The sequence below is a fragment of the Loxodonta africana genome, chromosome 14, assembly GCF_030014295.1.
Source record: "Loxodonta africana isolate mLoxAfr1 chromosome 14, mLoxAfr1.hap2, whole genome shotgun sequence".
Classification (NCBI taxonomy): Eukaryota; Metazoa; Chordata; class Mammalia; order Proboscidea; family Elephantidae; genus Loxodonta; species Loxodonta africana.
In genome coordinates this window covers 48,626,530-48,642,994 of record NC_087355.1, presented here as the reverse complement: position 1 = coordinate 48,642,994, position 16,465 = coordinate 48,626,530, and the positions used below count along the sequence as shown (strand labels likewise).

At 45.0% G+C, this 16,465-nt stretch overlaps 1 protein-coding gene across 1 annotated transcript in view; it reads right to left on the bottom strand.

Annotated features, from left to right (window-relative positions):
- MATN2 (matrilin 2) overlaps nucleotides 1–16,465 on the bottom strand; it is a 162,664-nt gene that overhangs the window by 115,251 nt on the left and 30,948 nt on the right. The window contains exon 2 of the mRNA XM_023545902.2: nucleotides 4,818–5,387. Coding sequence (XP_023401670.1) covers nucleotides 4,818–5,387 — 570 coding nt within the window. The remainder of the gene's footprint in view (nucleotides 1–4,817; nucleotides 5,388–16,465) is intronic.

The window sequence follows — 16,465 nt, the reverse complement described above, 5'->3', positions numbered from 1 at the left end:
TGGTCCTCAGTGTAACTGACTGATACACAACACGGTGCACATTGAATTAGGCTCTACAGTTTATAATGCCTGTTCACATGCCCACTCTGTGCATGTTGTTATTGTTAGGTGCTGTCAAGTCGATTCCGACTCATAGTGACACTATGTACAACAGAATGAAACACTTCCCTGTCCTGCGCCATCCTCATAATCATTACTGTGCTTGAGCCCATTGTTGCAGCCACTGTGTCAATCAGTCTGGTTGGGGATCTCCCTTTTTTCCCACTGAACCTCTACTTTACCAAGAATGATGTCATTCTCCAGGGACTGGTCCCTCCTGATAACAGGTCCAAAGTATGTGAGACGTAGTCTCACCATCCTTGCTTCTAAGTAGCATTCTGGCTGTACTTCTTCCAAGACAGATTTGTTCGTTCTTTTGGCAGTCCATGGTATATTCAATATTCTTCACCAACACCGTAACTCAAAGGCATGAATTCTTCTTGAGTCTTCCTTATTTATTATCCAGCTTTCACATGTGTATGACGCAATTGAAAACACCATGGCTTGGGTCAGGCACACTTTAGTCCTTAAAGTGACATCTTTGCTTTTTAACACTTTAAAGGAGTCTTTTGCAGCAGATTTGCCCAATGCAATGCATCGTTTGATTTCTTGACTGCTGTTACCATGGACGTTGATTGTGGATCCAAGTAAAATGAGATCCTTGACAAATTCAGTCTTTCCTCTGTATATCACGATGTTGCTTATTGGTCAAGTTGTGAGGATTTTTGTTTTCTTTAGGTTGAGGTATAATCCATATTGAAGGCTGTGGTTTCTGAATTTCATCAGTAAGTGCTTCAAGTCCTCTTTGCTTTCACAGCAGGTCATTAGTGAGTCTTCCTCCAATCCTGATGCCCCATTCTTCTTTACATAGCCCAGCTTTTCGGGATTATTTGCTCAGCATACAGATTTAATAAGTATAGTGAAAGGATACAACCCTGATGCACATCTTTCCTGACTTTAAACCACTCAGTATCCCCTTGTTCTGTTCAAACGACTGCCTCCAGATCTAGGTATAGGTTCCTCATGAGCACAAGTAAGTGTTCTGGAATTCCCATTCTTTGCAATGTTATACATAATTTGTTACGATCCACACAGTCAAATGCCTTAACATAGTCAATAAAACACAGGTAAATATCCTTCGGGTATTCTCTGCTTTCAGCCAGGATCCATCTGACATCAGTGATGATATCCCTGGTTCCACGTCCTCTTCTGAACTGGGCTGGAATTTCTGGCAGTTCTCTGTCAATGTACTGCTACAGCTGCTTTTGAATGATCTTCAGCCAAATTTTACTTGTGTGTGATATTAATGATATTGTTCTGTAATTTCCACATTCTGTTGGACCACCTTTCTTTGGAATAGGCATAAATATGGATCCCTTCCAGTTGGTTGGCCAGGTAGCTGTCTTCCAAATTTCTTCCTGCACTGCATGTGTTTGTTGAAACATCTCAACTGGTATTCCATCAATTCCTGGAGCCTTGTTTTTCACCAATGCCTTCAGTGCAGCTTGGACCTCTTCCTTCAGTACCATCAGATCGTGATCATATGCTACCTCCTGAAATGGTTGAACTTCGACCAATTCTTTTTGGTATAGTGACTCTGTGTATTCCTTCCATCTTCTTTTTGTGCATCCTGCATCGTTTAATATTTTCCCCAGAGGATCCTTCAATGTTGCAACTCGAGGCTTGAATTTTTTCTTCAGTTCAGCTTGAGAAATGCCAAGTGTGTTTTTCCCTTTTGGTTTTCTAACTCCAGGTCTTTGCACATGTCATTATAATACTTTCCTCTGTGCACACAGAATCCCTATTTGACACATGAGGCAGTTGAAGCTCAGGGGGCACGAAGGATTTGCTCAGCGTTGTACAATTGGCAGGGGAAGGGAGTATAGTTGAGTCTGCTTCTCCTCACTCTAAAAAAGCTTCCTTCAGATTTTTACCTATTTCAGGTGAGTACCTGCCAATTGTAAGCAGACTCACCTAAGAGGTCCTCATCAGAAAACGGTCTGCCTTAAAGGAGAAATGTATAACTCCCAACGTGGGAAGGAGTGAAATGAGCGACAGATTCAGAATCGGAATGCCATCATCTCCTGGCTGTTCTGGAGTAGTTCACCTGATAAGTTGACTAATCCATAAAAAGCAAGTGATAAAATTGTGCTATCTGCCTCACCAGATCTCAGTGAGGATCATGTGATAGTGTAGGAGAAAGCGCTTTATAAATGTAGTTATTGCAGTCTTTACTACGCAGCTGATAAAAAGGCCCTGGGGCCTCCTCAACCTTTCAAGACTGTTGACGAGTCTACTCAGCAGAGGCGGGCAATGCCGGGAGAGAGCCAGCTGTGTCTTCTGCAGGACAAGTTGGGGGATCCACAGGGGATTCATTTCTCAGGCTACACAGGCAAATGGGGTAATACCCGTGTTTTCTTAGGGCTTCCAAATTACAATGAAAATCCTGGAGGAAAAAAATCTAAATTGTCTTTTAATTTCGCTGCTTTGGCATAAAGCACATTGAGAAGGTTCTTCCATGGACAAGTCCTCACTGAACAACATGGGTGGGCTAGTCCTGCTCTGTGGCTCAACACCATCACCAGCAAGTGCCACCTAGTCGATTCCCAAAGATGGCGGCTCCATGTGTGTCAGAGTAGAATTGTGCTCCATAAGATTTTCAGTGACTGATTTTTCAGAGCTAGAGCGCCAGGACTTGAACCGCCAACCTTTCTGTTAGCAGCTATTGGCAGTAACCGCTGGCACCACCCAAGGACTCTGTAGCCTTATCGTATTATCTTTGTGTTTGACAATTCCAGAATGCTTGTAAAATGCCTCCTCCATTAACGCTTTCCCATACAAACAAATAAATGGTCAAAACCGTTACTGAACCCATCTCTTTTTTAATATTCCAAGAAAGGGGAACCATAAATTCTGCAGAAACAGTTTAAAGTCATAAACCTTAAGAATATTTTCAGTGCGTCCTACTGATTGAAGTTTTCCGTCAACTTAGCCACAGCACACCACAATACCAGCCCCTCCACAGCTCCGGGGAAAATGGCACTTCTGAACATTTTCCAAGTAACATTGCAGAGAAAAGGTTATTTTTCCTTCGTGGCATTGATTTTTTAAGTAAATCTTTTGCTTTTGGAGTTAAGAAAGAATGGCCTGTCTGCTTTCTGAGGTTGCCCTCTGTTCTCAGAAGGGAATTTTTCTAAGACACATCAAAAGCACACTGTTCTTCCTCCCTGAGGCTTATGGCTGGGAGTCTAGAGTTGGTGGCATTCTGAGAATGGGTCTTCAGAGCTGTCAGAGGGGCAGGTTCCTGCTCCTGAGGAGCTGGTGAGGAGTCATGTTCATAAGCTCATTATCTATTGCAGGAAAAAAGAGTCATTTTAAAATGGATATATTTCCTTTGGTTTTTCCCATCAAAGTATGGCAGCTACAGGGCACAGGGACCTCCAGGGGCTGGGTAAGGCAGGATTGGACACTATTTACAAGATCAAGGTGCATGTTTCTAGTTTCCAGAGAAGAGAGTAGAGCCCAAGGCCTTGGTGGTTCAGTGGTAGAATTCTCGCCTTCCATATTGGAGACATGGGTTCAACTCCCAGCCAGTGCACCTTATGTGTAGCCACCATCCGTCAGTGGAGGCTTGAGCGTTGCTATGATGCTGAACAGATTTCAGCAGAGCTTCCAGACTAAGATGAACTAAAAGGCCTGGTGAGCTACTTCTGAAAACCAGCCAATGAAAACCTTATGGATGACAAGAATCCAGTCCCCAACAAATCATGAGAATGGCACAGGACTGGGTGGCATTTTGTTCCACTGTGCAACCCACTGGGAGTTAGGGGTTTACAACAACAAAGCAAAGCCTGAGTTGGCACCCTGTACTCCTGCTAGGATTATCATACCCATTAGCTAGATGGGAAAATGGAGGCACTGAGAGTTTGAAAATATTTTCTTGTAGTAGAAGAAGGGGCAAGAAAGCAGTTGTGGAGATAGGAAGGTGAGGTGAAAGCAAGTTGATCTGCTGAGAAAAGCTGAGACAGGAGCTGGGGTTGGAGATAACTCAGAGGAGTCTGGAAAGAAAGGGAGAGGCCTTGCGGAGTACAGGGTTAGAAAACAGGAGAGGGAAGAAACTCCTTGAAAGAGAAGAATGCAGCTCTAGGACTTGGGGAGGCATCTTCTTGCAGAAGGAGTATGATGGCGTGGCACCTGCAACTTAACAGGTTAACAGGTGGAAAGGCCCCAGGACCACATATTGGTCCTCCCCAATCATTCGGCCACCTGGTTAGTTAAGAAAACATCCACTACCAGCACCATCATGGAGCAAAAATGCCTCTGCTTCTTGGTATCCCACAACAACCGAGCAGAAATTATATTATTTTTGCCCTCCCATATGCACGCCCCCCAACACATGGAATTCCAACTTAGGGAATGCCAGGGCAGCTCAATGTGCTGGAGAAAAACTTCATCTCTAACTCATCCTGTTGCTTGGCTTTAAGTGTCCCTTTCTCAGGGAAATTTCCCTGAACAACCCTGCCTAGATTAGGTGCTTGGGTCGCAGTCTCCATCATGCCCTGCATGCTTCTCCCATTACCCTGATCACAACAGCAGTCACTTATTTATTTGTGCAATTATATGTTTAATATCCGTCTCCTTGGCCAGGGTGTAAGCCCCAGGAGAACTCTGCATCTGTCTTGTCTTTGCCAGTACAGTGCCTGAGACGTAGGAGCCCAGATACCTGAGAGGAATGAATGAAACCTAAAGATTCCCCTAGAACAGCCACCTGGACTTACTGCACAACTTGGTCTGGAACACTGAGGTCAGGGACTCAATCTGGCTAAAGTTGGCCACCAGGAAGACATGGTCTTTGTGGGGCTCGCTCCCGATGGCCTTCAGAGTGTTGAAGTCCACCTGGCCCACGCCAATGGCAAAGATCAAGATGCCCGTGTCCCGTGCTTTCGCAGCCACCTCAGCCACTGAGTCCTGTGGCCTCCCATCTGTCACAATCATTATGACCCGAGGTACATTCTCCCTCAGGGGCCGGGCCCCCTCTGCCTCTGAGAATGCAATATTCAGGGCATACTGGATGGCCAGCCCTGTCATGGTGCCCGTGGACAGATGTCTCATTCTTTTGACAGCGCGTTCCACCTCAGACTTCCTCTTGAAAGTCTTGAGGGAGAACTCATTCTTGACCGTGCTGCCATATTGGAGCAGGCCCACTCGGGTGAGGTCAGGCCCAATGTCCAAGAATTGCAAAATATCCACGATAAACTCCTTGACTTTTGCATAGTCGTAGGTGTTGACACTGCGGGAGCTGTCAATGATGAAGACCAGGTCTGCTCGCTTGTTCTCACAGGAGCTCTCTAGGGAAAGAAGAGAGTTAAAGACATTAGAAGAGCGTTGAGGACAATTTTAACCTCTCATACAGAAGACCCGGGTTCAATTCCCAGATAATGCACCTGATACACAGCCACTGCTTGTCTGTTGGTTTGTGTACTGTGGTAGCTTCCATGTTGCTACGATGCCGAACAAATTTCAGCAGCTTCCAGACTAAGATGGACTAGGAAGAAACACCTGGTGATCTACTTCTGAAAATCAGCCAATGAAAACCCTATGGATCGCAATGGCTGATCTGCAGCTGATCATGGGGATGGTGCGGGATTAGGCAGCATCTTGTTCCATTGTGCATGGGGTCACCGTGAGTTGCTGACTGAACAGCAGCTAACAACAAGAAGGACCAAATGTAGATTGACTGTTATTGGAAATCCTAGGGCTGGTAATCACCTTTCCAACCTCCAGTCTTCACTGGTTTTTCTTCCCTGCTCAGGTTATGTGTGTGTGTGACGGGTGATCATGAGTATTGGGTACAGATGGTATTTCTTATTGCAAGATAAATGAACACTTTAGTTTCTCGGAAGTTGTCAGTGCAGTTTTTAGGTGAGCAGACACCTGTTTGGAGTAAATATTTTATTATTTACTGCCTGGCACATAAGGTTGACAGGATACTGTAGGGAACATAAAAGAAGCTTAGGACAGGGCCCAACATCAAGGGGCTTACAATCTACCTGGGGAGGCTTAACTAATGGAACGATGAAAGAATATCACATTTTTGCAAATAACGGACCCATGTAAACAACGTACCCACACGTATAATGTGTGGTATAGTGCACTTGTGAAAATAGTACAGGGGGTTTGGGAGTTGTGCGCTTGGCCAAAAAACATATATCACGAGTGTTATTTGCATAAAATAGGGTAACTAATATGACACTGCGTGGCCCCAATAATAGATATTCAGAGAAGAGGGATATTAGCGGACTGAGATCAAGGAAATGGGACATGAACTGGCCTTGACTGATGGATGGTGTTTAGATTGGAGAAAAGGAACACAAGCAAAGGGAAATATGAGAAAAATGCCAAGAGGGAATGAATACAGTGGATAAGAGAGGAATAACGAGACCTTTGAGGGAATGGCTAGGAGTTGCAGATAGATGTGAAGTTGGATGGATAGGCAGAAGCCAGTTATAAAAGGCCTTTAAATTCAGACATAGAAATTTATACATGATGTCACAGGTCATGGGGGACCACCTTAGCACCATACCATGTCATTTACCTCTCCTGTAGGAAAGGTACATGATAAAAAGTCAATGGAGTCTAAGTCTGGCGGTGGTTTGGAGGGTGAATCGTCCAGGCCATTGTTCAGGGGTTGCACTGATTTGGTTGAGATGGGGACTCAGATCTCAACCAGGGAGGCACTTGAGCAAATGGAGACAGGACCCATTTCAACAAGAGACACAGGAAAAAGGTAAATGTAAGTCTCTCCCTCACCACCACAACTGTATTTAATCCTTAAGCAGCTAGGTGAGAAGGCTGTAAGAGACCTGAGTCTATAAATGAAGCTTATGCCTTACGCATTCTGGGAAAAGGATCATACTGGAGATGAGAGGCCTTCTGCCTCAGTGGATGGACGCTGGGATTCCTGTTGGAATTTCTGATATTCTGAGCTACTGTCTCCAGCAGGGGCGACTCCCTCCTCTCCATTCCCATCCCAGGCTTTGTAGCTAAATCAGGATTTGATGTGGATTAGAAAAGGGATCCCAAATACTTGCCCTAAATCCCAATCACCACAGCTGCAAGAAAGACAGAGAAAGCCAAAAGTTAAACAGTGAACCCAGTCATAAAAATGAGAAGTGGGAAAGGCCCATGAGGTCACCCTATCCAGGCTGGCTTGCCAGGCCTATGACTGGTCCCTGAGTGCTGTGCTGTGTACACACACACACACACACACACACACACACACACACACTTCGTCTACTGCAGCCTGCAGTTCTAACGCTTTTAGGGGATGATGCACTCCCAAATGCCAGTATTCTGGCAGGACAGCAACCTTTTGTCCCACTCACACGTAACACTGGGGGCTGGGTGAATTTAAGGTGAGTTTTCCCAAAACAGAGGCCCCAAAACCTGCCTTTGGGGACCCAGCAATGAGATCAATATAAAACTGACATTTGTAGGGTGTTTTAAAATCTCTTTTCCCAAGCACTTTTATCACTACGGTCTCATTTGATTTTCAGAACAAGTGCTTGAGAAAAGAGCTAGGATCAACATTCCCATTATAAAGATGGGAAAATGAAGGTACAGTTTGAAAATATTTTATAATTTAGAAACAAACATGGAGGCAGTACTAATACCTGCCTCACTGAGGTGGGTTGTGAGAATTTGGGGAAATAATCTGGGTAAGGAGCACAGCCCTGGGCCCAGCACATGGGAACAGCAGGACATACATGTAGGCTCTCTCTGCCCGCCCTCACTTCTACCTCTGTCCTTCCTGTTCCTGGGCAGGAAGGAGAGAGGACCTCAGTGTGCGGCTGCACAGTTTGTGCTGTACACAGGCACCTGACCCAGGAGGCCAGTTACCAGTTGCTAAACAGTTGACTCTGACTCATGGGGATCCCACGTGTGTCAGAGTAGAATTGCACTCCATAGGGTTTTCAATGGTTAATTTTTCAGAAGAAGCTTGCCATGTTTTTCTTCTAAGGCACCTTCGGGTGGACTTGAACCTTCAACCTTTCCATTAGCAGCTAAGCTCGTTAACCGTTTGCACCACCCAGGGACTCCTGCCGGAGGAGACAGTGGGTTGAAATCTAGCATGCCCTGAGCCCTAGAGGCTGCATCAATCCTGAGAGGTGGTGCCTTTTTCTAATTTTCACAAAGGGAACTACAGTTTGTCATATGGCCCTGGGTAGGAAGAGGCCCAAGGAAGCAGGGCAAGCCCCAGGCAATCCCAGGACCCAGGCTGGCACCTCTCAAGCTGCCTACCCTCCCTGCCCTTTAAGTCTGAATTTGCTGCAGGGAGAACATGGCCCAAGGATCTCCACCTGCTGAGGAGAACAAGCATCAGACTTAGATCCTGCCATGGTGGAGGAAATTAAAGGTTTTAGAAGGGAGAAGTCCTTGGGTGGCACAAACAGCTGACATGCTTGGCTATTAGCCGAAAGGTTGGAGGTTTGAGTCCACCCTGATGTGCTTCAGAAGAATGGCCTGGCGATCTACCTCTGAAAAATCATCCATTGAAAAACCTGTGTAACACAGTTCTACTCTGAGACACATGAAATCACCATGAGTCGTGACTGGTTTGGTTTGGGTTTGGGTTTTTCCTTAGAAAGGAGGGAGGTAGAGAGCAGACAGGCTTCTTAAGAACTCTCTTGCTTTGTAAATCTTTGGCAGCAGACGGGTCCCCTTTTGCACTGGGATATTTCACTGTGGGTCTTAGTGATGATGTGGACATCCCTCCGAGCAACACAGTCCACCTATGATTAAAAGGCAATATAAGAGAAACATGGGAGTTTTGTGGGGAAGTGAGCACTAGATGAGTTGCTGTCAAAACAAATGTGTGGTTTCCACAACTCGTGGCATTTTACAAAAATGCCACAAAGATCTGAAATGTTGTAGGAGCTTCCAAGTAGGCTGTGACTGTGAGTTAAAAACACTAAGTCCTGGCAGCCTAAGTGACCGAGTTTTCTTCCAGTCATCTCTGCAGGTCCCTTGAGGACTCTGAACTACGATCTGGCTGCTTAACTAGAAGGGCCAGTTCAGTGGTTCCCACACTTAAGCATGCACCCGAATTCCCAGGAGAACTTCTAAAAACAAAGATCAGTGGGCCAACCCCCCGCCCCCCAGTAGCCCTGGGGAGGAGACCTGAAGATATGCATTTCTAACAAGTTCCCCAGAGAAGCTGATGTTGCTAGCTTAGGAACCACACTTGAGAATCAGTAGTTCCAGAAATGGGACTATTTCTTGGAGAAAAGATTCCCTAGGTGGCAGAAACGGTTAAGCACTTGGCTGCTAATCGAAGGACTGTTGGTTTGAATCCACCCACTCAGAGGCACCTCAGAAGAAAGGCCTGGCGATCTGCTTCTGAAAGGTCACAGCCATGAAAACCCTATGGGGTACAATTCTACTCTGTAACACATGGGGAAACCATGAATCAGAACTGACTCAACAGCAACTGGTACTGGAGAAAAGCAGCTTTGTGAAGTCTTGGCCTCACTCTTTCACTGTCAACTCCCTGAGGGTGGGAAACTAGTTTCATCCATCTTGTAGTCATAGCAGGTCTTTAATCAATATTTGTGGAATCGAATTGAATTCAGGTGGAAGGGCTGAGTCAAGGGCGGGGGGTGGCGGTTCAAGGAGGTGATGAAAACCACCAAGTCAAGCAGGTCTAGACCAGGTCTGGATCCTGCTAATAGAATGCTAGATTCTAGGACCCAAATCTTTGCCATTTTGTGAGGGAGCCACAACCACTTCTGAACTTTTAGTTCATGGAATCACAGACCAATATACTTTAGCACTGGATGGGTCTAAATAGAGTCCAAATTATTCACTTTACAGAAGACTAAACTGAGGCTTGAAGAGGTGACTCAGCAGACCTCCCCCAGGTCTCATGGCTCATCGTAATCAGACCTGGGACGAAATGGGTGACTTTTTCCACAACCCAACAGCTGGTTCTCTTGGAAAATTATCACTACAGCTGGCATTACACTTTTGAGCTTTGCAAATACTGAAATATTTGCTGTGCAGAACCTTGCTGCTTCTCCACATGAGGACTGCTGGGAGATGTTTAGTGGGTCTAGAGTGTCCTGCTCACAACTTCCAGAAAACCGCCTCTCTGTGTGCATTCCTTCACTTTGATGAACAGCATCCCTGTCTCCTTGGCCAGGGAGAAGAACCCACAATGACCTTCTTTTGGGTCGCTTATGAAAAAGATTTTCAGCAGCAGTTGAAAGGGGATTTGTGAGCACATTAAAAAACATCATCCTTCTAACCACAATGTGACAGCCTGCACTCTGTCAGTGGCACTTCACACCATCAGCATGACTCCAAAGTCCACGCATTGGGCAAACAAAGGTCTCTCACCCTTTCAGACAGGTGAACATGAGCTGGGACAATCTTAAACAACATTCCTACCTGCGTGGGATTATAGCATGCAACTCGGAACTACTTTCTCCACTCAGAGGCTTCGGCCTTTTTGCTAATCTGCCTCTCCTGCTCTGGCTAAATCCAATTACAGCCATGTAATCACACAGTAAATATTTGGTGCCATCTGCCAGGGGAAGTCCGAGCATATTTGGAGAAGGGAGGGATGTCAATCTCCATGATGAGGTTAAAATAATTTCATGTGGCGATGGAAAGGGGGCTCTGAGATCCTTAGTGAAACAGGAGTAAAGTCCTATGATCTCCGTGCAAGCACAGCCTCTGCCACTTTCTGTCCATGTGGTCTTGAGCTGCTCCTTAACCTCTTTGACCCTCAGTCTCTTCCTCTGGAAACTGGGGAAAATAATATAGGGCTGATGAGAGACCCCAAAGTGAATAGGATAACAATTTATAGCTAATATTCACTGAGCACTTAATAACAGGCACAGCCCTAGTGGTACAATGGTTAAGACTTCGGCTGCTAACTAAAAGGTAGGCAGTTCGAACCCACCAGCCACTCCTTGGAAACCCTATGGGACAGTTCTACCCTGTCCTATAGGATTGTTACGAGTCAGAATCGACTCAACAGCAACAGGTTTTTCTTTTTTTTAATAGCGGGCAGGTGCTGTATGTGTGTTAGCTTAGTTATTTTTCACATTAACCTTAGGAAATAGGTACTGTTACTTATTCCCATTTTATTAAAAATTTTTTTTTTTTTTTAATAAAATGGGAATAGTCTTTATAGACGAGGACAATGAGTCTTGAGAGGTTAGATAATTTGCTCATGGTCTCATAGCTAGGAAGTGGAGGAGCTGGAATTTGAACCCATCTGTCTGGCTCTCATATTGGTCTGTAGCCCACGTTCTTAACCACCAAGCTATGTGCACCATAGATATGACAGATTTTGTCTTTCTGGACTTGCCATTCCCAGTTACCCACAATGCACCATGACTGCACTGGCTCTCCGGGGTCAGTTCTTTCCTTGCCTGGAATCAGGGCCTAAAAGCAATGGCACAAACTTGCCTGGCGACTGCCAAGTGCTTCTCGCTTGCTAAACGCCAATTTGTATTTCTTTTTCGTTTTTCCCAATTTAATAAAATGATGAAAACAGATGCTTAACTCCCTGAATGGCAGTGGTCCAGTAAATGAGGCTGCTAGTCGCTCATATTCTCACTCACTTGACAAGTGCTTACAGACAGCTTAGTAGGAGCAAGGCCCCGTGGGAGACCAAAGGATGGGACAGGTGTGATGGCAAGATGGAGGTCATTAATCTTTGAGGGACTGCGGAATAGGAGAAATACGGTCCTAACAGTAGGTGAATGCCAAGGTGGGGTGAGGAAGGAAGTCTCTCAGGGCACTGAGTTGAGCTGGAGAGAGCTGAGCTGAGCTGTCAGGTGTTGGAGCAGCTGACTAAGACAACAAGCTAAAATGAAAGTTACAGTCAAGCCTTTATAGCTTACAGTGATACAAGCCAGAGAAACCCAGAGAAGATGCCGACTCCCCCTTATTCCCTATTTCCCCAGGTACAGCACCTGGGTGACGGCCAGGTATGTCATCATAGATGTAGGGACTTACTGCTGAGGGAGCCCAAAACAAAAGGCTCACTCAGTTTCACGGACCCCAGGGCTGGGTTGGGGAGGAGAGCGAGGGGGAGGACTAGGAGTGGAAAAGTACTGAGTATGAATCAGAGTTGGGCAAAGTGTCTTCACAGACAAGGAGGCTTCAGCAGAGGCTCTTGAGGAAGGCCTCTACACAAGGTCCCGGATAAAGTGGCCCCCATGAGGTGGACCACTCCCTCAGACCGCAACTCCCTCAGACCTGTCAGTGCACCTGCTGTGCACCAGGTCTGGCTGGGGAGGACAGCTTTCCCCCTGAGGCCTGCCAGGTAAAGCCTTTGTAACCACCTGTGGTCAGGCCTGAAAATTCGCACCCAGGTTTTTTGCCCAGAGCCAGACTCCTCAAAATGGATTTCGGAAAATGTGATGCTTCCTATCAATTCCCAGCAAAGTTTCCACAAACAGATGGCATGTGGGCACATAAAAAGAGAGCCATGAAAAATGTAACGATAGAAATGAAAGAATGTGATGGTTTCTAGGACAGCAGAAGAGTGGATGGATGAAGGAATTAGAGCATGGTTTCCAGGCAGCATTAAAGGCCTACCTGAAGCCAGTGGGAGCCCTGGTGGTGCCATGGTTAAGAGCTATGGCTGCTAACCAAAAGGTCGGTAGTTTGAATCCACCAGCCGCTCCTTGGAAACCCAATGGGGCAGTTCTACTCTGTCCTATAGGGTCTCTGTGAGTTGGAATGACATGGCAGCAACAGGTTTGGTTTTTTGATTTTGAGGCTGGTGATTGTGAAATTTAAGTGAAGCCGATCAATGTGATGGTGTGTTTTGCTCCGGCCACATTCAATTACAGGGAGAAGTACGCAAGTGTTGGATTTAACCAGGGTTGTCAGTTAGCAAAGAGAATGACAAAACAAGGGAAAGAGTGACTGTAATGACTTCCTATGGAATAAAACTGGGAAAAGTAGGGAAAAGGAGAAATGAGGGGGTGAAGGACAGTGAAAAGGAAGCAGAATCAAAGGATTAAAAGTCCAGAAAAAGTCAAACAATTGTTAGCATTGGAATAGTAGAAAGAAATCACCTCACTAGTATAGGAGGTCTGTTGTTGTTGCTATCAGATGCCATGGAGTCTCTTTTGACTCCTAACAACCCCATGTAACACAGTAGAACTACCCCATAGGGTTTTCTTGGCTTGTAACCTTTATGGGAGCAGATCACCAGGTCTTTCTCTCAAGAAGCCACTGGGTGGATTCAAACTGCCAATGTTTCCTTTAGCAGCCAAGCTCTTAACCGTTACGACACCTGGGTTGCTAGCTGCCATCAAAATGGCCCCCAACTCATGCATGACAGATGGTAATGCTGCCTGGTCCTATGCTAACCCCATGATTGATTATGGATCAGACCATTATGATCCATAGGGTTTGGTTGATTTTCTAAAGTAGATCATCAAGCCTTTCTTCCTAGTCTTAGTCTGAAAGCTCTGCTGAAACCTGTTCATAGGAACACAACAGCCTCCACTGACACATGAGTGTGCATGAGGTGCATGGACCAGGAATAGAACCTGGGTCTCTGGCATGAAAGGCAAGAATTCTACCACACCACTAGGTGGTTCTAAATTAAGGTTATGAAGGAATTACAGTCACTGGTAATCACAGGGTCAAGGTTATGACCAGAGGAGCAAATGGCTGAAATGTAATAGAGGACAAGAATATTCCAGACAAAGAAGTCAAAGCAATCAAGGGATCATTGGAGTAGAAAATTGAGTGATATTCTGAGTCAGCAGCGAAGGAGCTCTTGGTCATCCAAAAGCATATGTAAACTTAGACAAAGAACCAAAAACCGGGATACGTCGTTATTGTGGGCTCCAACTCAAACAACACCATCATGTATTCTTAGTACTTGTGAGGTGGTGCCAAGTGAGGATTTTGATGTTAAAAAAAATAAAATATATCAAGATCACTAGTGTTTTATTTTTTAATTTTATTTGAATAAAGGAAAAAATTTTGATAATAACCAAAAATTATGACAAGAGGAAAGTTGGAAAAAATGGCAGTGAGCCAAGAGCAAAAACTGTTCTCGTAGCTCGAAAACGACCAGAGGATATTTGTAATTACTCAAGACTGGCCAGAAGGGCTGTGAGACATGATTAAAATTTCATAAAAGGACAGGGAGAAACACTAGTTCATCAAGGGTTTCAAAGGGACACTGGGAGGGAAATTAAAGTTGTTTTATGATTACAGAGAGAGAGAACCACGATCATTATGAGCAGGCATAAGAAAAAAAAATCCCACAAATTTCACTTGTTTTCTACTTGAGATGCAACAGATCAGGAGGAACAGGGGAAATCTATAGTTAGGGAGTGTCTGGATATCAGCAAGGTACAAATACAGATTCACAGATGTAGAACAGTGAGGTAGAGACAGTCATTCAACAAATATTTAGTACCCACTGTATGTCAGGCTCTGGGAATACAATGAAGGAAAAAGGCTCCCAGTTGTGAAAGGCAGTCATAAGCAAATAACAGGATACAATGAAACAGGTAGACTAGAAAGATTAATAGGGTATGTTGTTGTTGATAAATATATCAAGCTGATCTGGAAGGAGGTCTCTAGTGAGATGCTAAAAGGCTCTACCTAGAGCCCTTTATCAATGCTTTTTATCAATGCTTTTTTTCTTGGATAAAAGCATGAAAGGGCACCCACACACACACACACACGCACACACGGACACACACAGAGAGAGAATACGATGGAGAGAGAATATGAGAGAGAGACAATCACTGACTGTTTCTTGGTACAGGTACCCTGGTTCTAGGGCAGGATCAGCAATGCCCTCTTTTGCCCCTGGCAGACATTGCTAATTGATCCTGGCCCTCTTCTGCTCAGCTTGGACTCAGCTTTAGGATCCTTGCATCCCTGCACTCCAGATAAACCTACTGACAATATATCAGAGTTGGCACATGAAATGGAAGCGTACTGCAAGCCTGGATTTACTGTCTGGTGTTCTGCAGTGAAGTCTGAAGAGCTCAATTTTATCCATGCCTAAGAAGCTGAATCCAGGTAAATTAGCTAATCACACTTACGACCCACTGTCTGATTTTAAACCTAATTTATTACTTTTCAATGAGAAATAAGCAGGGCACACAGACAAGACTGGCCTTGTCAACAGTCTGCACGTGATCTTCTGGATAAAACCACATTTAAAATGGAGGGCTGTTAGGTGGGCATAGGCTCAGAGCAAAAGAAATAGAAAGATTGTAAGAAATAGTCTCCTCAAACTGTAAAAATCTTAAGTATCATCCATTATAACAATATAAAACTAGGACATCAGAACATAGGGTAGATGCATCCTAGGAGCAGTTGATTTACGTGAATTGAACTATATGGGCTTGCCAAAGAAAGAGAGGCAGAGAGACAGACTGAGAGGAAAGACTAATGTGTATGCCAGCGCGATGTTCCCATTCATGGTTGGGCGCAGAGAGCACATGCCCACAGGGGCCTGAAATGTGGCCCCTGCTGCCCCCTCCTGTGGTTTCAGCCTCCATGTGCCCTGGGTGGTACAGACGGTTTGTGCTGGATTACCAACTGAAAGGCTGGTGGTTTGAACCCACCCAGTGGCACTGTGGAAGAAAAGCCTGACTATCTGCTTTCCAAAAGATTATAGCCAAGAAAACCATATGGAGCTGAGTTCTACTCTGAAACACATCAGTCACCACGAATTGAAATCTACTCAATGGCAATAAGTTTGTTTGTTGGTGCCTCTAGGGTGAGGTGACTAGCTCTCAGTGCTTCCAGGTGGTTTAAGGGATATTTCAGAGGTAATTTTGACCAGCTTTGATTTTTGCCCCAGTGTAACTTTAGAACTAAACCCCTACTTAACCTGTGGCTCCCCTACATTCAGGGCACTTGATTAGGACAAATGCGGGAACAACCACAATCAATTCTTCCCTCTCCAGTTCCCTTATTAGTCAGTGGCTAGCTGCTGTACGACCTCAGGTCAGACTTTTAAGAGTGCAGTTGATGGGCTATGGCTCTTTTTTGAATCAGTCATCGTCTCTTTTCATCATCCTGAAGGATCACTTGGGGAATCCCTGAAAACTGGATTACATTCTATTAGGAAGACACCCTAGGCTTCTTAGTGGGCTCTGGGACATATTTTAGACTTGATAACAAACCATTTCCACTTGGTAACATTTTCCAAATGTTTTTTTTCAAATTCTGGGGGCACTTGTGGTTCTCTCAGCACTACTACATACAAGGCTGGGAAGAATGGCTAATAAACTGAGTAACAGAATCAGGACCAGAAAGGATTTCAGAAGACTGGAATAATAAGTTGAAACTAACAGGATGAGATCTAATTGGTATAAATGTCAAGCCCTGTATGTACGGTTCAAAAACCAACCACAGC